The sequence below is a fragment of the Oncorhynchus mykiss genome, chromosome 6 (genome assembly GCF_057628025.1).
Source record: "Oncorhynchus mykiss isolate SJ-2025 chromosome 6, ASM5762802v1, whole genome shotgun sequence".
Lineage (NCBI taxonomy): Eukaryota > Metazoa > Chordata > Actinopteri > Salmoniformes > Salmonidae > Oncorhynchus > Oncorhynchus mykiss.
Window position 1 is genome coordinate 12,891,418 of NC_143027.1, and position 22,538 is coordinate 12,913,955.

At 45.1% G+C, this 22,538-nt stretch overlaps 2 protein-coding genes across 3 annotated transcripts; both read right to left on the reverse strand.

Annotated features, from left to right (window-relative positions):
* Positions 1-108: 108 nt before the first annotated feature.
* On the reverse strand, positions 109-16,379 carry LOC149982769 (arrestin domain-containing protein 3-like). 2 transcript variants are annotated; one of them, XM_021605304.3, is made up of 6 exons: positions 16,038-16,379; positions 6,593-6,650; positions 6,356-6,503; positions 5,571-5,667; positions 5,105-5,361; positions 109-4,855 (listed from the first exon to the last, which is right to left on the reverse strand). In XM_021605304.3, the coding sequence occupies exons 1-6, from the start codon at positions 16,291-16,293 to the stop codon at positions 4,409-4,411; spliced, it is 1,263 nt and encodes a 420-aa protein (XP_021460979.3). In that variant the 5' UTR covers positions 16,294-16,379; the 3' UTR covers positions 109-4,408. The 2 variants fall into 2 exon arrangements, with proteins under 2 accessions (XP_021460979.3, XP_090093153.1); XM_090237027.1 differs by lacking the exon at positions 5,105-5,361 and having other exon boundaries at positions 4,006-4,855; positions 16,038-16,373.
* A 626-nt stretch (positions 16,380-17,005) lies between these two features.
* LOC110525296 (arrestin domain-containing protein 3) lies at positions 17,006-19,989 on the reverse strand. Its single transcript, XM_021605305.3, has 6 exons — positions 19,627-19,989; positions 19,302-19,359; positions 19,015-19,162; positions 18,742-18,838; positions 17,921-18,177; positions 17,006-17,819 (listed from the first exon to the last, which is right to left on the reverse strand). The coding sequence occupies exons 1-6, from the start codon at positions 19,874-19,876 to the stop codon at positions 17,370-17,372; spliced, it is 1,260 nt and encodes a 419-aa protein (XP_021460980.3). The 5' UTR covers positions 19,877-19,989; the 3' UTR covers positions 17,006-17,369.
* Positions 19,990-22,538: the final 2,549 nt, after the last annotated feature.

Sequence of the window (22,538 nt, forward strand, 5' to 3'; positions counted from 1 at the left end):
GTGATAGATAACAGGAGTCTGCCCTCCTGGCCTGTAGAACAATAGAATAGAAACAATGCAATATCACACGAAGCTTAAATAAATAAATGAAATAATGGTAGGCCAAAGCCTCCTGTGATATATTTAATTAGTTAAACAACAATGGCAGTAGTAGTGCAATACTGTATTATATCTCAGTGAATACATCATTTGTACATAATATGTGTTAACAAGGTGTCCTGGTACATGGGCTTAGATCACAACAATACTGAGTAATTAATGATGCATACATTTTGCATGGCCAAACTAAGGGCACTGTGTTGGTAATCTGGACGCGAAAGAAACGCACACCTGTTTAGGCGATGTGTTGGCTAGCGGAGGAGAACACCTGTTTAGGCGAGGTGTTGGCTAGCGGAGAAGAACACCTGTTTAGGCGAGGTGTTGGCTAGCGGAGAAGAACACCTGTTTAGGCGAGGTGTTGGCTAGCGGAGGAGAACACCTGTTTAGGCGAGGTGTTGGCTAGCGGAGAAGAACACCTGTTTAGGCGAGGTGTTGGCTAGCGGAGAAGAACACCTGTTTAGGCGAGGTGTTGGCTAGCGGAGAAGAACACCTGTTTAGGCGAGGTGTTGGCTAGCGGAGAAGAACACCTGTTTAGGCGAGGTGTTGGCTAGCGGAGAAGAACACCTGTTTAGGCGAGGTGTTGGCTAGCGGAGAAGAACACCTGTTTAGGCGAGGTGTTGGCTAGCGGAGGAGAACACCTGTTTAGGCGAGGTGTTGGCTAGCGGAGGAGAACACCTGTTTAGGCGAGGTGTTGGCTAGCGGAGGAGAACACCTGTTTAGGCGAGGTGTTGGCTAGCGGAGAAGAACACCTGTTTAGGCGAGGTGTTGGCTAGCGGAGGAGAACACCTGTTTAGGCGAGGTGTTGGCTAGCGGAGGAGAACACCTGTTTAGGCGAGGTGTTGGCTAGCGGAGGAGAACACCTGTTTAGGCGAGGTGTTGGCTAGCGGAGGAGAACACCTGTTTAGGCGAGGTGTTGGCTAGCGGAGGAGAACACCTGTTTAGGCGAGGTGTTGGCTAGCGGAGGAGAACACCTGTTTAGGCGAGGTGTTGGCTAGCGGAGGAGAACACCTGTTTAGGCGAGGTGTTGGCTAGCGGAGGAGAACACCTGTTTAGGCGAGGTGTTGGCTAGCGGAGGAGAACACCTGTTTAGGCGAGGTGTTGGCTAGCGGAGAACACCTGTTTAGGCGAGGTGTTGGCTAGCGGAGGAGAACACCTGTTTAGGCGAGGTGTTGGCTAGCGGAGGAGAACACCTGTTTAGGCGAGGTGTTGGCTAGCGGAGAAGAACACCTGTTTAGGCGAGGTGTTGGCTAGCGGAGAAGAACACCTGTTTAGGCGAGGTGTTGGCTAGCGGAGGAGAACACCTGTTTAGGCGAGGTGTTGGCTAGCGGAGAAGAACACCTGTTTAGGCGAGGTGTTGGCTAGCGGAGGAGAACACCTGTTTAGGCGAGGTGTTGGCTAGCGGAGGAGAACACCTGTTTAGGCGAGGTGCTGGCTAGCGGAGGAGAACACCTGTTTAGGCGAGGTGTTGGCTAGCGGAGAAGAACACCTGTTTAGGCGAGGTGTTGGCTAGCGGAGGAGAACACCTGTTTAGGCGAGGTGCTGGCTAGCGGAGAAGAACACCTGTTTAGGCGAGGTGTTGGCTAGCGGAGGAGAACACCTGTTTAGGCGAGGTGTTGGCTAGCGGAGAAGAACACCTGTTTAGGCGAGGTGTTGGCTAGCGGAGGAGAACACCTGTTTAGGCGAGGTGTTGGCTAGCGGAGGAGAACACCTGTTTAGGCGAGGTGTTGGCTAGCGGAGGAGAACACCTGTTTAGGCGAGGTGTTGGCTAGCGGAGGAGAACACCTGTTTAGGCGAGGTGTTGGCTAGCGGAGGAGAACACCTGTTTAGGCGAGGTGTTGGCTAGCGGAGAAGAACACCTGTTTAGGCGAGGTGTTGGCTAGTGGAGGAGAACACCTGTTTAGGCGAGGTGTTGGCTAGCGGAGGAGAACACCTGTTTAGGCGAGGTGTTGGCTAGCGGAGGAGAACACCTGTTTAGGCGAGGTGTTGGCTAGCGGAGGAGAACACCTGTTTAGGCGAGGTGTTGGCTAGCGGAGAAGAACACCTGTTTAGGCGAGGTGTTGGCTAGTGGAGGAGAACACCTGTTTAGGCGAGGTGTTGGCTAGCGGAGGAGAACACCTGTTTAGGCGAGGTGTTGGCTAGCGGAGAAGAACACCTGTTTAGGCGAGGTGTTGGCTAGCGGAGGAGAACACCTGTTTAGGCGAGGTGTTGGCTAGCGGAGGAGAACACCTGTTTAGGCGAGGTGTTGGCTAGCGGAGGAGAACACCTGTTTAGGCGAGGTGTTGGCTAGCGGAGGAGAACACCTGTTTAGGCGAGGTGTTGGCTAGCGGAGGAGAACACCTGTTTAGGCGAGGTGTTGGCTAGCGGAGGAGAACACCTGTTTAGGCGAGGTGTTGGCTAGCGGAGGAGAACACCTGTTTAGGCGAGGTGTTGGCTAGTGGAGAAGAACACCTGTTTAGGCGAGGTGTTGGCTAGCGGAGAAGAACACCTGTTTAGGCGAGGTGTTGGCTAGCGGAGGAGAACACCTGTTTAGGCGAGGTGTTGGCTAGCGGAGGAGAACACCTGTTTAGGCGAGGTGTTGGCTAGCGGAGGAGAACACCTGTTTAGGCGAGGTGTTGGCTAGCGGAGGAGAACACCTGTTTAGGCGAGGTGTTGGCTAGCGGAGGAGAACACCTGTTTAGGCGAGGTGTTGGCTAGCGGAGAAGAACACCTGTTTAGGCGAGGTGTTGGCTAGCGGAGGAGAACACCTGTTTAGGCGAGGTGTTGGCTAGCGGAGGAGAACACCTGTTTAGGCGAGGTGTTGGCTAGCGGAGGAGAACACCTGTTTAGGCGAGGTGTTGGCTAGCGGAGAAGAACACCTGTTTAGGCGAGGTGTTGGCTAGCGGAGGAGAACACCTGTTTAGGCGAGGTGTTGGCTAGCGGAGGAGAACACCTGTTTAGGCGAGGTGTTGGCTAGCGGAGGAGAACACCTGTTTAGGCGAGGTGTTGGCTAGCGGAGGAGAACACCTGTTTAGGCGAGGTGTTGGCTAGCGGAGGAGAACACCTGTTTAGGCGAGGTGTTGGCTAGCGGAGAAGAACACCTGTTTAGGCGAGGTGTTGGCTAGCGGAGGAGAACACCTGTTTAGGCGAGGTGTTGGCTAGCGGAGGAGAACACCTGTTTAGGCGAGGTGCTGGCTAGCGGAGAAGAACACCTGTTTAGGCGAGGTGTTGGCTAGCGGAGGAGAACACCTGTTTAGGCGAGGTGTTGGCTAGCGGAGGAGAACACCTGTTTAGGCGAGGTGTTGGCTAGCGGAGGAGAACACCTGTTTAGGCGAGGTGCTGGCTAGCGGAGAAGAACACTTTAAAAAGAAAAGGAGAGCTGCACTCTCTAGGAGCTCAGATGCAGTAATTTAATAACCAATGTTGTCAAGCTCTTCCCCCCCCAATAAATTGTCAAGTTCACCCCATCTCATAGGGAGGGTGACGTGGTCGATGCCAATATAGAGAAGGGACGAAATAGAGTGGTTCGCATTTGGAAGCGAACCAGTCTATTTCGTCACTTCCCTATATCCCTAGGAGAGTGAGTGACCTTGACAATTTATTGTTAAAACGAGAGGCTGCCTGGATTTCTTATTTCAAAATCCTTGCTCCCTTCGGTCTCAAAGTAGACTTTGATCTGAAGCCATTCTTGTGATTATTGAGATTTTGCATTTCATTGTAAATGTTTTAGGCCTATGTAGCCACATTGTATCTATGATCGTATGGTATCCATTCATGTTTTTTACATGTTCTATTTAGATCTGTAAATCAACCAATGACATCAAGCCACACCCGGCCATAATTAGACACCTGTGTGTCCTTATACCCTGATGAAGACAGCTTGTCTGTCGAAACATTGGTTATAAAATGATTGCACTTGAGCACGTGGAGTGTGCTGCTCCCCTTTTCTTTTTGTTTTGTTGTGCTGGCAAAACTGGAGTCAAAAAAATAATTCATAAAGGTCGTCAAGAAGGCACCATTTGAGTGATCTGAGCATTACATTACATAGTTTTTAAAATGTTGTATCAGACACAAATCCTGGAAGACAGAACTCAATAGCAGGTGTATATTACAGTAAAAAACTGAGTCACGTCACTCGCTCTGAGACCTGAAGGAGTTGTACCCCTTGCTCTGCAAGGGCCGTGGCTTTTGTGGCGCGATAGGTAACGATGCTTCGTGGGTGTCAGGTGAGGGGCGAGGAGAGGGACGGAAGCTAAACTGTTACATGTGCAAACATGACACTGGGAGTGAATCAGCTGTGAAACTTCTGTCAAAGATGAGTGTTTATGGTGTATCAGGGTGATGTTTCAGGTGCTGACGGAGGAAAGAGGGAACAATACGATGGGGGTTGGTCTATCTCTTGAGGAGATGGGTGTGAAAGCATCATCGGGGCAGTCGGTGGTGTATGAAATGGTGGAGCAGTTGGAGGTAGATGCATCATCAAGTGAGTTGGGTATGGGTATGCTGGCTGTGGGTCAGGGGGATAACTTCCTCCCACGGCTGCAGGTTCAGGGTACACTGGCAGGGCAGGCGGATATAGGCCTCCCCCTGGACCCGAGACAGGAGGATATGGTCCAAAGGCTGTATCACAAGGGAAGTCACTGTTGCTTGGACCACCTTTCCCGAATTCTTCAAACCTGACACATCTGTCTGGTGATAGGTCAGACCGAAAGCAGGAAGGGATAATAGCCAATGGAAACTTGACTTCAGGGTCTGTGGCAAGAGGAACATCCAAGTATACCTTTAAAACAAACAGCATGTTATGGAGGAGTATTGGGAATTAATCAAAATCTCTTTAGCCAAATCGTAACTCGAGATGCACATGTCTGACCTGCCTTTTTGCACTGACGTCAATGGGAGATCTGTGTGTGTGTGTGACTGCGAATGTCAAGTTAATATGCATCACTTGAGCATAAAGCTTATAGTTAAAGCGTTACTTTTCTGTTTAATACTCGGAATATGAAGTGATTGTCCAGACACTTGGATGTACCTTTAGTATGTACTCTACTCTTATGATGTTACAGTTCAGGATGGACAAGTCCTGGTCAGCAGGTATCTTCAATGACCCAGCAACACTTTGTCGGGTGTTGGACGGGATAGGTTCTCTGACTACTTTGCAGACTGTCTGCTCTGCTATCTTTGTGTTGCCAGAGGCAAAGAAAGCCATTTTCTGCTTCAGACTGAATTTGGGCTTAAGGTCACGGGAGGAGTTGTTCTTGATGTTTGCACAGATATTCACAGTCTCACCTGGAGTGGAAAAAGCCACCACAAAATTAAAGACAGTCTGAGATTTCAAATTATCAACACAACAGTGCATTGGCACAGGTCCTGTACAGCTATATTGAAGGTATTACAAATATCGACTAAGCCTTGCATGTAAAAGTTAATTGTGTAATCAGGACACTTTCATAGTCATTTTCATGTTGCTACATTACAGTACCTGGGATATACATTACCTGGCATATAGCCCATCCTTTCAACGTGGACATCCATGGTGACATGCCCTGAGGTGAATATACCAACTGACTTGTTCTTCACACCATGCTGAGGAGACTGGAACGCAGGATGAGGAAATTACATTGTGTTCTATGCTAGTATGACACAAGGAAACCAAACCGGGATCTGTACATCCAACCATCCACTTTCACACATATGTGATGAATAACACCGTACATCCATCCATCCTATAATCAAATGGACTAGATTACCATAAAACTTCAATTAAACGCTGAGTCTCAAATATCTACCTGTTCCTTTTAATTGACGGCATCGGCACACATTTCAGCAAATAAACACAGGGTCTAAATGAATTGTTTATGAATGAACTTCAGTGAGTACCGTAAATATTACCCAAAATAAGATAAAGGAGAGCAACATCATTGCCATGGATGAGACAGCAGTGTCATTTGATATGTTTGGCTCAACTACCGGAGATACAAGGCACAACGAGGCGCAACAAGTGAGATAATGGTGCTGAAGCGCGAAATCGGGGCTGTATGATAGGCAGCCTAGTCTTAGCAAGTCTGATCTGCGATGGAATTGTTATTATAATCTTTATACTGGCCACAAACAGAGTGGCAGTCTTCAACATTTTATTGAGCAAAAGCTTTCTTCATTAAGGAAATAGATGTCTGGCTCAAATAAAAGCCTGTCTCTAATAAGCACCAGTTGTGTTCAGTGATCGAAGCAAATAAACACCTGGGCTATTAATTGAAGTTTTATGGTAGCACAGATTACACACCATTAGTAGGACATGGTTCAAGTCAGCCTTGGAGACAAAGGTGATTTCCTTCACCAAGTCGCGTGTCTTTAGCCAACCCCTAACCAGCTTGGCTTCCAGTTTGTACACTATCTTGCCATGTGGACCCTTGAAGGATGATGGCATGCTTCTGTAATATAAAACAGTGTTACATACCACGTAAAACAATATGTTCAATCTGTAGCTACGACTATGAATTTGGCTTGAATTTCCACTTACCCCTCAGGAATGTTGAACCCAAATGGATATCTATGGATCCCAGGGGGGAGTATATTGTCTGTAACAGAAACCCAATTAGTAATTTCAGTGTTGGTGAATGTCACGCCCTGACCTTAGTTATCTTTGTTTTCTTTATTATTTTGGTTAGGTCAGGGTGTGACTAGGGTGGTATGTGTGTTTTTGTCTTGTCTAGGGTTTTTTGTAATTCTATGGGGTTTTAGTATGTCTAGGTATATGTAGGTCTATGGTGGCCTGAAATGGTTCCCAATCAGAGACAGCTGTTTATCGTTGTCTCTGATTGGGGATCCTATTTAGGTTGCCATTTTCCATTTTGGTTTTGTGGGTTATTGTCTATGTGTAGTTGCCTGTCAGCACTCGTGGCTTATAGCGTCACAGTCGTTTTGTATACGTTGTTCAGTGTTTCTCTTTCATTAAAGAAGAATGTATTCTTATCACGCTGCGCCTTGGTCTCCTGTTTATGACGACCGTGACAGAATAACCCACCAAACAAGGACCAAGCAGCGTGAAAAGGAGGAACAGCGCTTAATGGGGAAATGGACCTGGGAGGAGATATTAGATGGAGCAGGACCCTGGACACATTCCCCCCCCAAGCAGACACATCGATGGCCCTGAACAAACTTTATTTGACTATATGCAAACTGGAAACCACATATCCTGAGGCTGCACTCATTGTAGCTGGGGATTTTAACAAGGCTAATCTGAAAACAAGACTCCCTAAATTGTATCAGCATATCGATTGTGCAACCAGGGCTGGTAAAACCCTGGATCGTTGCTATTCTCACTTCCGCGACGCATATAACAAGAAGCTCCAGCGCTCAGGTCTGCTCAACGCTCGTACGACCAATCTGATTCCACACTTCAAGACTGCTTCGATCACGTGGATTGGGATATGTTCCGCATTGCATCCAACAACAACATTGACGAATACGCTGATTCGGTGAGCGAGTTCATTAGAAAGTGCATTGACAATGTCGTACCCATAGCAACGATTAAAACATTCCCAAACCAGAAACCGTGGATTGATGGCAGCATTCGCGTGAAACTAAAAGCGCAAACCACTGCTTTTAACCAGGGCAAGGTGACCGGAAACATGACCGAATACAAACAGTGTAGCTATTCCCTCCGCAAGGCAATCAAACAAGCTAAGCGTCAGTATAGAGACAAAGTAGAGTCGTAATTTAACGGCTCAGACACAAGAGGTATGTGGCAGGGTCTACAGTCAATCACAGATTACAAAAAGAAAACCAGCCCTGTCGCGGACCAGGATGTCTTGCTCCCAGACAGACTAAATAACTTTTTTGCCCTCTTTGAGGACAATACAGTGCCACTGACACGGCCCGCAACCAAAACCTGCGGACTCTCCTTCACTGCAGCCGACGTGAGTAAAACATTTAAACGTGTTAACCCTCGCAAGGCTGCAGGCCCAGATGGCATCCCCAGCCACGTCCTCAGAGCATGCGCAGACCAGCTGGCTGGTGTGTTTACGGACATATTCAATATAGCCTTATCCCAGTCTGCTGTTCCCACATGCTTCAAGGCCACCATTGTCCCTGTTCCCAAGAAAGCTAAGGTAACTAGCACTAACTTCCGTCATCATGAAGTGCTTTGCGAGACTAGTCACAGTCCATATCACCTCCACCCTACCTGACACCCTAGACCCACTCCAATTTGCTTACCGCCCAAATAGGTCCACAGACAACGCAATCGCAACCACACTGCACACTGCCCTAACCCATCTGGACAAGAGGAATACCTATGTGAGAATGCTGTTCATCGACTACAGCTCAGCATTCAACACCATAGTACCCTCCAAACTCGTCATCAAGCTCGAGACCCTAGGTCTCGACCCCGCCCTGTGCAACTGGGTACTGGACTTCCTGACGGGCCGCCCCCAGGTGGTGAGGGTAGGTAACAACATCTCCACCCTGCTGATCCTCAACACTGGGGCCCCACAAGGGTGCGTTTTGAGCCCTCTCCTGTACTCCCTGTTCACCCACGACTGCGTGGCCATGCACGCCTCCAACTCAATCATCAAGTTTCAGGACGACACTACAGTGGTAGGCTTGATTACCAACGACGAGACGGCCTACAGGGAGGAGGGTGAGGGCCCTCGGAGTGTGGTGTCAGGAAAATAACCTCACACTCAACGTCAACAAAACAAAGGAGATGATTGTGGACTTCAGGAAACAGCAGAGGGAGCACCCCCCTATCCACATCGACGGGACAGTAGTGGAGAGGGTAGTAAGTTTTAAGTTACTCGGCGTACACATCACGGACAAACTGAATTGGTCCACCCACACAGACAGCGTCGTGAAGACGGCGCAGCAGCGCCACTAACATTGAGTGGTTGCTGCCAACACACTAACTCAACTCCAGCCACTTTAATAATGGAAATTGATGGAAATTGATGTAAAAATATATCACTAGCCACTTTAAACAATGCTACTTAATATAATGTTTACATACCCTATTAAAAATCTCATATGTATATACTGTACTCTATACCATCTACTGCATCTTGCCTATGCCGTTCTGTACCATCACTCATTCATATATCTTTATGTACATATTCTTTATCCCTTTACACTTGTGTGTATAAGGTAGTAGTTTTGGAATTGTTAGGTTAGATTACTCGTTGGTTATTACTGCATTGTTGGAACTAGATGCACAAGCATTTCGCTACACTCGCATTAACATCTGCTAACCATGTGTATGTGACAAATAAAATTTGATTTGACAACGACAGTGGTCACACCTATCGGTGGATTTCGTGACGGATCTTCCCCCGTCACGGGGTAACACCACGATCCTGGTCGTTGTGGATCAGTTTTCTAAGTCCTGCCGTCTCCTTCCTTTTCCCGGTCTCCCTACGGCTCTACAGACTGCGGAGGCCCTGTTCACGCACGTATTCCGGCACTACGGGGTGCCTGAGGATATCGTTTCTGATTGGGGTCCCCAATTCACGTCTGAAGTCTGGAGGGCGTTTATGGAACGCCTGGGGGTCTCGGTCAGCCTCACCTCAGGTTTTCACCCCGAGAGTAACGGGCAGGTGGAGAGAGTCAACCAGGATGTGGGTAGGTTTCTGTGGTCCTATTGCCAGGACCAGACGGGGGAGTGGGCGGTTTTCATCCCCTGGGCGGAGATGGCCCAAAACTCCCTCCGCCACTCTTCCACTAACCTATCACCTTTTCAGTGTGTGCTAGGCTATCAGCCCATCCTGGCACCGTGGCATCAGAGCCAGATCGAGGCTCTTGCGGTGGATGAATGGTTTCGGCACTTGGAGGAGACATGGGATGCTGCCCATGTGCGTCTACAACGGGCCATCAGGCGGCAGAAGGTGAGTGCGGACCGCCACCGCAGTGGGGGACCGGGTCTGGCTCTCGACCCAAAACCTACTCCTTCGCCTGACCTGCCGGAAGCTGGGTCCGTGGTTTGTGGGGCCATTTAAAGTCCTGAGGAGACTGAACAAGGTTTGTTATAGGTTACAACTCCCCCTGATTACCGTATTAACACCTCGTTCCATGTGTCTCTCCTCAGGCCGGTGGTGGCTGGTCCGCTCCAGCAGTCTGAGGTGCGGGAGGTTTCTCCTCCCCCTCTGGACATCGAGGGGGCCCCGGCGTACACTGTGCGAGCCATCATGGACTCAAGGAGTCGGGCGAGAGGCCTTCAGTACCTCGTGGAGTGGGAGGGGTACGGTCCGGAGGAGAGATGCTGGGTGCCGGTGGAGGACATCCTGGATCCGTCCTTACTGCAGGAATTTCACCGTCTCCATCTGGATCGACCTGCGACTTGTCCTCCGGGTCGTCCCCGAGGCCGGTGTCGGCGCGCGTCGCGACTTCCCGCCGAAGTTGGTCCTTCTTCGTTATTTTGTGCTCTGGATATTTGTGTTTTTCCTTGTTGGAACATTGCTTATTTTTGAGTAAATTCTCTGATTATTACTCATACCTGTGTCCTGCGCCTGACTCCGCCTTATCCATTCACCTAATCATTGACACTATATGAACCCCAAGTTTTTTATTCCTTTTTCAGAATAAGTGAAATACATGCCTGTATCATTGTTGAGGGTAAAGAGTTTGAGGGGAATGATTCCTTAAATATGGAAAGCAAGAGAGGAGAAAGTTGATCAGATGTATATATATTTTTGAATTCCCTCGGAAATCCGTTGGGCCCAGAGGATTTACCACACTGCATAGATTTAATTGCCAACACAATCTCTTCTATAGAGAACTGTTCTTCCAATTTAGCAGCTCCCTCAGGTTCAACTGTAGAAATATCTAAGTTCTCAAAGAAGGTGTCGAATAAGGTAGCATTACCAGCGGATTCCGAAGTGTATAATTGTGAGTAAAAGTTATGAAAGAATTAATTGATCTCTAAATGATCAATACATTTGTTATCCAACTTGTAATTTATCTCAGGTATGGTTTGATTTGCGCTTCTCTGACGCAGCTGTTCATAATTTTATATCAAGATTTACTAATAAGATTTTCAGCTTGTCAAGTTGAAAGAAGATCAAACTCTGTCTGAAGTGTCAAACGTTGTTTTAGTAGGCCTGTGGATGAAGTGTCAAACGTTGTTTTAGTAGGCCTGTGGATGAAGTGTCAAACGTTGTTTTAGTAGGCCTGTGGATGAAGTGTCAAACGTTGTTTTAGTAGGCCTGTGGATGAAGTGTCAAACGTTGTTTTAGTAGGCCTGTGGATGAAGTGTCAAACGTTGTTTTAGTAGGCCTGTGGATGAAGTGTCAAACGTTGTTTTAGTAGGCCTGCGGATGAAGTGTCAAACGTTGTTTTAGTAGGCCTGCGGATGAAGTGTCAAACGTTGTTTTAGTAGGCCTGCGGATGAAGTGTCAAACGTTGTTTTAGTAGGCCTGCGGATGAAGTGTCAAACGTTGTTTTAGTAGGCCTGTGGATGAAGTGTCAAACGTTGTTTTAGTAGGCCTGTGGATGAAGTGTCAAACGTTGTTTTAGTAGGCCTGTGGATGAAGTGTCAAACGTTGTTTTAGTAGGCCTGTGGATGAAGTGTCAAACGTTGTTTTAGTAGGCCTGTGGATGAAGTGTCAAACGTTGTTTTAGTAGGCCTGTGGATGAAGTGTCAAACGTTGTTTTAGTAGGCCTGTGGATGAAGTGTCAAACGTTGTTTTAGTAGGCCTGTGGATGAAGTGTCAAACGTTGTTTTAGTAGGCCTGTGGATGAAGTGTCAAACGTTGTTTTAGTAGGCCTGTGGATGAAGTGTCAAACGTTGTTTTAGTAGGCCTGTGGATGAAGTGTCAAACGTTGTTTTAGTAGGCCTGCGGATGAAGTGTCAAACGTTGTTTTAGTAGGCCTGCGGATGAAGTGTCAAACGTTGTTTTAGTAGGCCTGCGGATGAAGTGTCAAACGTTGTTTTAGTAGGCCTGTGAATGAAGTGTCAAACGTTGTTTTAGTAGGCCTGTGGATGAAGTGTCAAACGTTGTTTTAGTAGGCCTGTGGATGAAGTGTCAAACGTTGTTTTAGTAGGCCTGTGGATGAAGTGTCAAACGTTGTTTTAGTAGGCCTGCGGATGAAGTGTCAAACGTTGTTTTAGTAGGCCTGCGGATGAAGTGTCAAACGTTGTTTTAGTAGGCCTGTGGATGAAGTGTCAAACGTTGTTTTAGTAGGCTTGTGGATGAAGTGTCAAACGTTGTTTTAGTAGGCCTGTGGATGAAGTGTCAAACGTTGTTTTAGTAGGCCTGTGGATGAAGTGTCAAACGTTGTTTTAGTAGGCCTGTGGATGAAGTGTCAAACGTTGTTTTAGTAGGCCTGTGAATGAAGTGTCAAACGTTGTTTTAGTAGGCCTGTGGATGAAGTGTCAAACGTTGTTTTAGTAGGCCTGCGGATGAAGTGTCAAACGTTGTTTTAGTAGGCCTGTGGATGAAGTGTCAAACGTTGTTTTAGTAGGCCTGTGGATGAAGTGTCAAACGTTGTTTTAGTAGGCCTGTGGATGAAGTGTCAAACGTTGTTTTAGTAGGCCTGTGGATGAAGTGTCAAAAGTTGTTTTAGTAGGCCTGCGGATGAAGTGTCAAACGTTGTTTTAGTAGGCCTGTGAATGAAGTGTCAAACGTTGTTTTAGTAGGCCTGTGGATGAAGTGTCAAATGTTGTTTTAGTAGGCCTGTGGATGAAGTGTCAAACGTTGTTTTAGTAGGCCTGTGGATGAAGTGTCAAACGTTGTTTTAGTAGGCCTGTGAATGAAGTGTCAAACGTTTTAGTAGGCCTGCGGATGAAGTGTCAAACGTTGTTTTAGTAGGCCTGTGGATGAAGTGTCAAACGTTGTTTTAGTAGGCCTGAGGATGAAGTGTCAAACGTTGTTTTAGTAGGCCTGTGGATGAAGTGTCAAACGTTGTTTTAGTAGGCCTGCGGATGAAGTGTGTGAAATAGCCATATCCAAATCCAAGATTTTATTTGTACGGTCCCCAAGGTGTTGAATATTGCAGTTCCTTAATCTTGCAATGTATGAAACAATTTGGCCCCTTAGATAAGTGGCAGAAATCTATTGTCTAGGAAAGGATAGTGTATATGTGAGAAGGCCTTATGAACTGGCGAGAAGTAATAATACTCCCTAGCTGTGGGATTGCGGAAACGCCACGCATCGGATATGCCATATGTCTTAAGAAATAGCTGAATTGCGAGTACTGTCTTTGATGGAGATGATACCCTAAGGAGAGCTACGATCCAGATTGGGTGACAGTAGGTGGTGATATGAATTGTGTACTATTAGGCGGTATTTATCCATATTTGGTAATTGAGAAAATACATTTGTGGAGAATGAACTGTTATCCCAATTTATTGCATAAATGTTAGCTAAGATAACAGGTGTACTATACAGTCTTCCTACTACAATAATGAAATGGCCTGCTAAGTCTGCCTCTACACTTGACATTGCGAACGATATGTTCTGACTAATTAAAATGGCATTTCCTAGAATGAAAATTGGAATGATATGACTGACTGATCCACCATCCTTTTAAACGAGAGTGGTCAAAAATGTGGAGATGTGTCTCCTGAAGAAAGGCGATATCTACTTTAAGTTGATTTAAAGGCCCAAGAACCCTTTTATGTTTCACTGGGTGATCTAAAAGATGAACATTCCAGCAAAAGTGACCGAGCAACCAGCTGTCCCTCTAATGATATTAGGCCTAGCCATGTAAAGTCAGGTGGGAAAAGGATAAATGCCAGATGACAATAAGAACTGACCCACAGATTCTTTTCTCTCCAAAATGAGCAAATGAAAAAACGAAAGTTGAAAACAATACTCTGACATCTGGTATGAAAAAGAAAACCCAACCTGGTCACGTAATAGAACAAGGTAACCTCTAATCCTCACGCAAAGATATCCACACATGGAGTGTTTATAGTGGGGAACACCAAACCTAACAAAATCAACCGATGGTACCAGCAACGTTCACTAACGTTACCTAATAATAACCTCAACTGATGCCACTGGCAACGATATATCTAAAAAAGAGTGACCGAGTCTGCAGTGCTAGACAGATTCGTCCATTAACCTAATCGCCAAATATGTGAACCGACAGCCATTTGCCATTTGCTTGAGACTGATGAAGTAGAACTTGAGCCCGGGTCCTCAGCCACCCCCATGATCCTGATATTGGATCGTCACATATGACTTTATAAATTCATGCATTTGTCATGCACAAAGTAGATGTCCTAACCGACTTGCCAAAACTATAGTTTGTTAACAAGAAATTTGTGGAGTGGTTTAAGAACCATTTTTAATGACTCCAACCTAAGTGTATGTAAACTTCCGACTCAACTGTATATACAAAAGTATGTGGACACCTCCCTGGTGTAAAGCTCGCCACCATTGAATTCTGTAGCAGTGGAAACACGTTCTCTGGAGTGATGAATCACACTTCACTACCTGGCTGTCCAATGGACTAATCTGGTTTTGGCGGATGCCAGGAGAATGCTACCTGCCCGAATACAAAGTGCCAACTGTAAAGTTTGGTGGAGGAGAAATAATGGTCTGGGGATGTTTTTCTGGGTCGGGCTAGGCCCCTTAGTTCCAGCGAAGGGATATCTTAATGCTACAACATACAATGACATTCTAGACAATCAGCTGTCTGTCCTGTCTCCCTGTAGCGCTGTCTAAGGTGTCTCACAGTATGGACATTGCAATTTATTGCTCTGGCCACATCTGCAGTCCTCATGCCTCCTTGCAGCATGCCTAAGGCACATTCACGCAGATGAGCAGGGACCCTGGGCATCTTACTTTTGGTGTTTTTCAGAGTCAGTAGAAAGGCCTCTTTAGTTTCCTAAGTTTTCATAACTGTGACCTTAATTGCCTTAGTCTGTAAGCTGTTAGTGTCTTAACGACCATTCCACAGGTGCATGTTCAATAAATGTTTATTGATCACTGAACAAGCATGGGAAACAGTATTTAAACCCTTTACAATGAAGATCTGTGAAGTTATTTGGATTTTTACAAATTATCTTTGAAAGAGGGTCCTGAAAAAGGGATGTTTCTTTTTTGCCGAGTTTATTTTCCTTTCCTTATAGAACCACATAGATTACGTATATGTCTGCTAATGCGTGGTGGTGAACTAGAGAACAAAACTCTGTATATGGACACATCTGCCTGGTTCTTGCTGGACCGCCTGTAGTGGGGTCAGACCAATGTAGAGTCAGCATTGTCACTAGCAGGTGAGGGCATCTACAGCCAACCGCTCAGATGGCTCCAGCTAGCCGTTTTTACACAACCTATTCCAGACCGGTCTGCACGTTTTAAAGTTTGAATGGCGTTTCTAGCTTCAACAGTGGAAGACTAGTTGAATTGTATGACCATTAAAATACACTGGGATTGATGCAAATATGGTTGTAGTGTAACAAGTATTAGTAGTACCACAGTTTTTTTTTTCAAGCAACCTGACCAGGACGTTTTTATGTTGCTTTGGTGTTGATAGCTTTTACGCACGCTACATACAGGTGGCAACGGAATAATAATACAAAGTATAAACAGTTGTGATTTGCATTCAGCAAGCACACTTAATTACTAGTTAATTGAAGTACATGTAGTTCACCCAACATAAGCTATAAAAATAAAGAGAGTCGCACACTCAATATATAAACTCCAAGTAATTGATTGGGTATTAAAGAAGGCACAGTGGTGCAGAAACGTTTGTGATTTACCCAATATATTACTGGGAGTTTATATATAGAGTGTACGACTCCCTTTATTTAAATGTATTTTATAGCTTAGTTTATTCGCCGTTAGTCAGCACCTCTACATATAAATACTTGTATATGGTTGTGCGCCAGTTTGTTTTTTATTAAAAAAATTGATAACTGACATCGCGCCTGTGCGCCGGCAGGATACACGGGGTGGGGTCATATTGGGATGGGTATGGTAGGTTATAGTAAACGATTAAAAACACAAAATCTCCCCTAGACTTACCTTTAGGAGATTCATTAATCATAAACGTCTTAAGTTTGAAATATCGATTGTGAGCAGAGTAAGTCCTAGTGTGGTCTTTCGTACGTTTCGTCCAATGGACATGTGCGTCCCCTTTGGCTTTGATGAAAAGGCTTTCCACTTTGGTTTCCTTTATTAACTCCAAAGTGATTATTCCAGATATGCAGTCGCCTTCGGAAAATGTATCATATTCATTAATAACATCGTAACTCAAGTCAAAAGTTTTTACTGAAGGCATTTTCGACTGTTTCACATGAACTTCTCTGAAGCCAAATCCGCTAGCTTTAGCTTACTCATAAATAGTGATGTCATTGCCGTGGGACTGTACACAGTCATACCGCAGACTAAAAAAATACAAATAAATAAATATACCGCAGACTATACTCTACTGCCCCTCAGTGGCAGTAAAAAACGAAGGGTTTTGTCTAGAAGGGATAGGCTACAGTTTAGGTCAAAAGCGACTTTTCGTAGCAGGTTAGGATAATTAGTTGAAGGTTAGCGAAAATGCTAAATGCAACTTTTGACAAAAGCTGTATCCCATGTAGACATGACCAGTGTAAAACGACTGTACTGTTGTTACCTTGTGTAGCCTAATGTGTGAATCTGAGATTATTTGAGATTCGGCTACAGTATGTGGAAAGCACTGTCCTAGGTTAGGTGTGGAGCTAACCCAACTAAAATCCAACCAAGAGTCCAACTAAAATCTCAAATTGCCCCCTTGGCACAAACTGCCATGAGGGTCATAAGAGTGAGGCAGCATCCCTCCCTGCAAACCATTTTGATAGACTGTTCTACTGCACTCCTTCATAATACCTAAACAGCAGAAGTACACAGAGCTCACTGAGCTGTAGAACACCAGTAACAGAAAGTGTAAGGACCGTGTGCAATTATACATAGGTGTACAAGTTAGTTGGGCTTTGATCAGCAACAGTTGAGATGGAGTCAGAAGATCAGGTGTGTGGTATTTATTGAACAGTGCAGGTAATGAAAACTAGATCTGAACAATCACCTTACTCGAATAACAATAACAATGACATTAAAGTCATACAGATGTTATATGTCTGTAGTCATCTTTTTTTGCATAGCTTCTTAGATGTAGCTTTACTGATTATTGTTCTCATTTGCTGCAGACACATAATGGCTGATCTGGATTGACACATTATTATTTAAAGTCTTTGAGACAGTATAGCAATTCAGTTAAGGCTGTGGGTTACATAACAATGGCATTATAAACCTACTTCAATATTGATTATTGTAACAGGTAGGTAGTTATATAGCAGCACTAATCAAAAGGCCTCTGTCAAATATGAGTGTTTATAGGGTATTAGGGTGAGATGTTTCAGGTGCACATGGAGGGAAGAGGGAACCATACGATGGGGGTTGGTCTAGCTCTTGAGAAGAGAGGGGCGGGTGCATTGTTGGGGTGGATATTAATGTATTAAATGTAGGTGGAGGAAAAACTGGGCCAGTTGGGTATGGGTATGTTGGCTGTGGGTCAGGGGGATAACTGCCTCCCACGGCTGCAGGTTCAGGGTACACTGGCAGGGCAGGTGGATATAGGCCTCCCCCTGGACCCGAGACAGGAGGATATGGTCCAAAGGCTGTATCACAAGGGAAGTCACTGTTCCTTGGACCACCTTTCCCGAATTCTTCAAACCCGAGGACAGGACTGCCTGGTGATAGGTCAGACCGAAAGCTGGAAGGGATAATAACCAATGGAAACTTGACTTCAGGGTCTTTGGCAAGAGGAACGTCCAAGTATACCTTTAAAACAAACAGCATGTTAGAGAGAAATATTGGGATTGTATCCCCCACAATTTTTTGTTGTTGTTTAATACTAGTCAGGAATATGACCCTGGATGTACCTTTAGTATGTACTCTACTGTTATGATATTACAGTTCAGGATGGACAAGTCCTGGTCAGCAGGTATCTTCAATGTCCCTGCAACACTTTGTCGGGTTTTGGACGGGATAGGCCCCCTGACCACTTTGCAGACGGTTTCTTCTTCTATCTTTGTGCAGTCAGAAGCCATGAAAGTCATTTTCTGCTTCAGACTGAATTTGGGCTTAAGGTCACGGGAGGAGTTGTTCTCGATGTTTGCACAGATATTCACCATCTCACCTGTTGTGGGAAAATCCACCCAGATAATTAAAAGGAAAGTTCAGGATTTTACAACTTGACTACTAGTGGTTTGTCTATGGGCCTGGAAAAACTATAATCCATGGTTCGGTTTTCTCTAAACAGCCCCACTACTAACTTCAGATAACCTTAGCCTCCTCTGGCTAATTTTGTAGTGGCTGTTTAAATTAAACAAAACCATGGACTACAGTTTCTCCTGGCCCATAGACTTTCAGGGTTGGGAACCATCAAATTGTAAAATCCTGAACTTCCCCTTTAAAGACAATCTGAGATTGCAAATGACCAACACAATAGTGCTTCAGCACAGATGAGGTACTGAATGTTGAAGACATGAATAAATCTTGACAAAGCCTAAAGCCTTGCATGTGAAAGTTGATTGTATATTTAGGACACTTCCTGGAGGTATTGTGGACTTGCTATTCTCTTATCCAGTGAGATTGTAAACTAATCTGTTGAATTGGCGTTGTTATTCAACAGAAAATATGTGCCAAACGGCAACATGCTTTGTGCTACATAGAGGGCTCTGAAACAACACTTGTACATTACCTGCCATGTAACCCATCCTTTCAACATGGACATCCATGATGACATGTCCTGAGGTAAGACAGCCCATTGACTTGTCCTTCACACCATGCTGAGGAGACTGGAACGCAGGATGAGATTACATTATGTTCTATACTAGTATGACACAAGGATAACAAACCCGGGATCTGTACATCCAACCATCCACTTTCACACATATGTGACGAATAACACCGTCCATCCAAACATATAACATGATAAAAAACAAAAAGGACTAGATTAGTAGAGTTAACACACCATTAGTAGGACATGGTTCAAGTCAGCCTTGGAGACAAAGGTGATTTCCTTCACCAAGTCGAGTGTCTTTAGCCAACCCCTAACCAGCTTGGCTTCCAGTTTGTACACTATCTTGCCATGTGGACCCTTGAAGGATGATGGCATGCTTCTGTAATATAAAAACAGTGACACATACCTTAAGGTGCTGAATCTATGTAATCAACAGATATCATCATTTGTACATGTAGGTTGATTTAAAAGAGCATATAATTTGTCTGTCTATGAATTTGACTTGCTTTCCCACTTACCCTTCAGGAATTTGGAAGCTAAATGGATAGATATGGATACCAGGGGGGAGTATGTTGCCTATAACAAACAAATCGTAGTGGTCAACATAATATCCAATTAGTAATTTACCTTATTAATGAACCCATTACAAAAAAATATTGATCTGGCGAACATTAACCAACCGCCGCTCGACTATAAATATTAGATTACGTAGCCTACAAATCCCGCTCACCTAACGCGACGGGCGAGCTATGCACCTGAAATATATAAATATTGGCAGAACTATAGTTGGGGTTACGGATAGGTTAGGCCTGTAGTAAACCGAGTAAAGACTGTCCCTCCTACCTTGAGGATTTTCATTAATCATTAATTTCTTCAGTTTAAAATATCTGTTGTGAGCAGAGTAAGTGTTGTCATCACTGTCAACAGTCCAATTGACATTAGCGTCCCCTTTGACTTTGATGAAAAGGCTTTCCACTTTGGTTTCCTTTATTAACTCCAACGTAATTCGTCCAGATACACAGTCCCCTTCAGAAAATGTATCATGTTCATTAATTATATCGTAACTCAAGTTAAACACTTTTATTGAAGGCATTTTCGACTGCTTTCCTAAAGTCAATTCCGCTGAGTAGAGCTACTGTAATGACATAAATATAAAAATTGTTCCACGGTCTTCAGTAGCCTACGGTGTGTCAGACGGGACATACTGGGACTCTTTTAATGCATACCATGGTACACCATTGCCTCCCAGTGTACTGGCGTCTATACTGCTACCCAGTCTGTGAATTTGAGATTATCACTATTATTAATATAGTCTGGATTCTGGAGTATCTGGGACAAACACTGGCCTATGTAGATCGTGTTAGGGGCTAACCTCTTTCCCTATCAAATCAAATGTATTTATAAAGCCATTCTTATATCAGCTGATATCTCAAAGTGCTGTACAGAAACCCAGCCGAAAAACCCAAACAGCAAGCAATGCAGGTGTAGAAGCACGGTGACTAGGAAAAACTCCCTAGAAAGGCCAGAGCCTAGGAAGAAACCTAGAGAGGAACCAGGCTATGAGGGGTGGCCAGTCCTCTTCTGGCTGTGCCTGGTGTAGATTATAACAGAACACGGCCAAGATGTTCAAATGTTCATAGATGACCAGCAGGATCAAATAAAAATAATCACAGTGGTTGTCGAGGGTGCACCAGGTCAGCACCTCAAGAGTAAATGTCAGTTGACTTTTTATAGCAGATCATTCAGTGTATCTGAATATCTGAGTATCTCTACCGCTCCTGCTGTCTCTCTAGAGAGTTGAAAACAGCAGGTCTGGGACAGGTAGCAGCAGGTCTGGGACAGGTAGCAGCAGGTCTGGGACAGGTGGCACGTCTGGTGAACAGGTCAGGGTTCCATAGACGCAGGCAGAACAGCTGAAACTGGAGCAGCAGCACGGCCAGGTGGACTGGGGACAGCAAGGAGTCATCAGACCAGGTAGTCCTGAAGCATGGTCCTCAGGCTCAGGTCCTCCAAGAGAGAGAAAGAAAGAAAAAAAGAAAGAGAGAGAGAATTAGAGAGAGCATACTTAAATTCACACAGGACACCCTGGATAAGACAGGATAAATACTCCAGATACAGTATAACAGACTGACCCTATCCCCTCGCACAATCCAAGGGGGTGCGCCAACCGAGACAGGAAGATCACGTCAGTGACTCAACCCACTCAAGTGACACACCCCTCCTAGGGACGGCATGGAAGAGCACCAGTAAGCCAGTGACTCTGCCCCTGTAATAGGGTTAGAGGCAGAGAATCCCCGTGGAGAGAGGGGAACCGGCCAGGCAGAGACAGCAAGGGCGGTTCGTTGCTCCAGAGCCTTTCCGTTCACCTTCCCACTCCTGGGCCAGGCTACACTCAATCATAGGACCTACTGAAGAGATGAGTCTTCAATAAAGATATCATCATTGAGTCTTCAATAAAGACTTAAAGGTTGAGACCAAGTCTGCGTCTCTCACATGGGTAGGCAGACCATTCCATAAAAATTGAGCTATTTAGGAGAAAGCCCTGCCTCCAGCTGTTTGCTTAGAAATTCTAGGGACAGTTAGGAGGCCTGCGTCTTGTGACCACAGCGTACGTGTAGGTATGTACAGCAGGACCAAATAGGAAAGATAGGTAGGAGCAAGCCCATGCAATGCTTTGTAGGTTAGCAGTAAAACCTTGAAATCAGCCTTTGCCTTAACAGGAAGCCAGTGTAGAGAGGCTAGAACTGGAGTAATATGATCACATTTTTTGGTTCTAGTCAAGATTATAGCAGCCGTGTTTAGCACTAACTGAAGTTTACTTAGTGCTTTATCCAGGTAGCCGGAAAGTAGAGCATTGCAGTAGTCTAACCTAAAAGTGACAAAAGCATGGATACATTTTTCAGCATAATTTTTGGACAGAAGGTTTCTGATTTTTGCAATGTTACGTAGATGGAAAAAAAGCTGTCCTTGAAACAGTCTTGATATGTTCGTCAAAAGAGAGATCAGGGTCCAGAGTAACGCCAAGGTCCTTCACAGTTTTATTTGAGACTACTGTACAACCAAGATTAATCAAGATTAATTGTCAGATTCAACAGAAGATCACTTTGTTTCTTGGGACCTAGAACAAGCATCTCTGTTTTGCCCGAGTTTAATTAAAAGTAGAACAATTGCAGCCATCCACTTCCTTGTGTCTGAAACACAGGCTTGCAACGAGGGCAATTTTGGGGCTTCACCATGCTTCATCGAAATGTACAGCTGTGTGTCATCTGCATAGCAGTGAAAGTTAACATTTTGTTTCCGAATGACATCTCCAAGAGGTAAAATATATAGTAAAAACAATAGTGGTCCTAAAACGGAACCTTGAGGAACACCAACATTTACAGTTGATTTGTCAGAGGACAAACCATCCACAGAGACAAACTGACATCTTTCCGACAGATAAGATCTAAACCAGGCCAGAATTTGTCAATTTGTCAAGAACCAATTTGGGTTTCCAATCTCTCCAAAAGAATGTGGTGATCGATGGTATCAAAAGCAGCTCTAAGGTCTAGGCGCCCGAGGACAGATGCAGAGCCTCGGTTTGACGCCATGAAAAGGTAATTTACCACCTTCACAAGTGTAGTCTCAGTGCTATGACGGGGTCTAAAACCAGACTGAAGCGTTTCGTATACATTGTTTGTCTTCAGGAAGGCAGTGAATTGCTGTGCTACAGCTTTTTCATTTTTTTTGAGAGGAATGGGAGATTCGATTTAGGC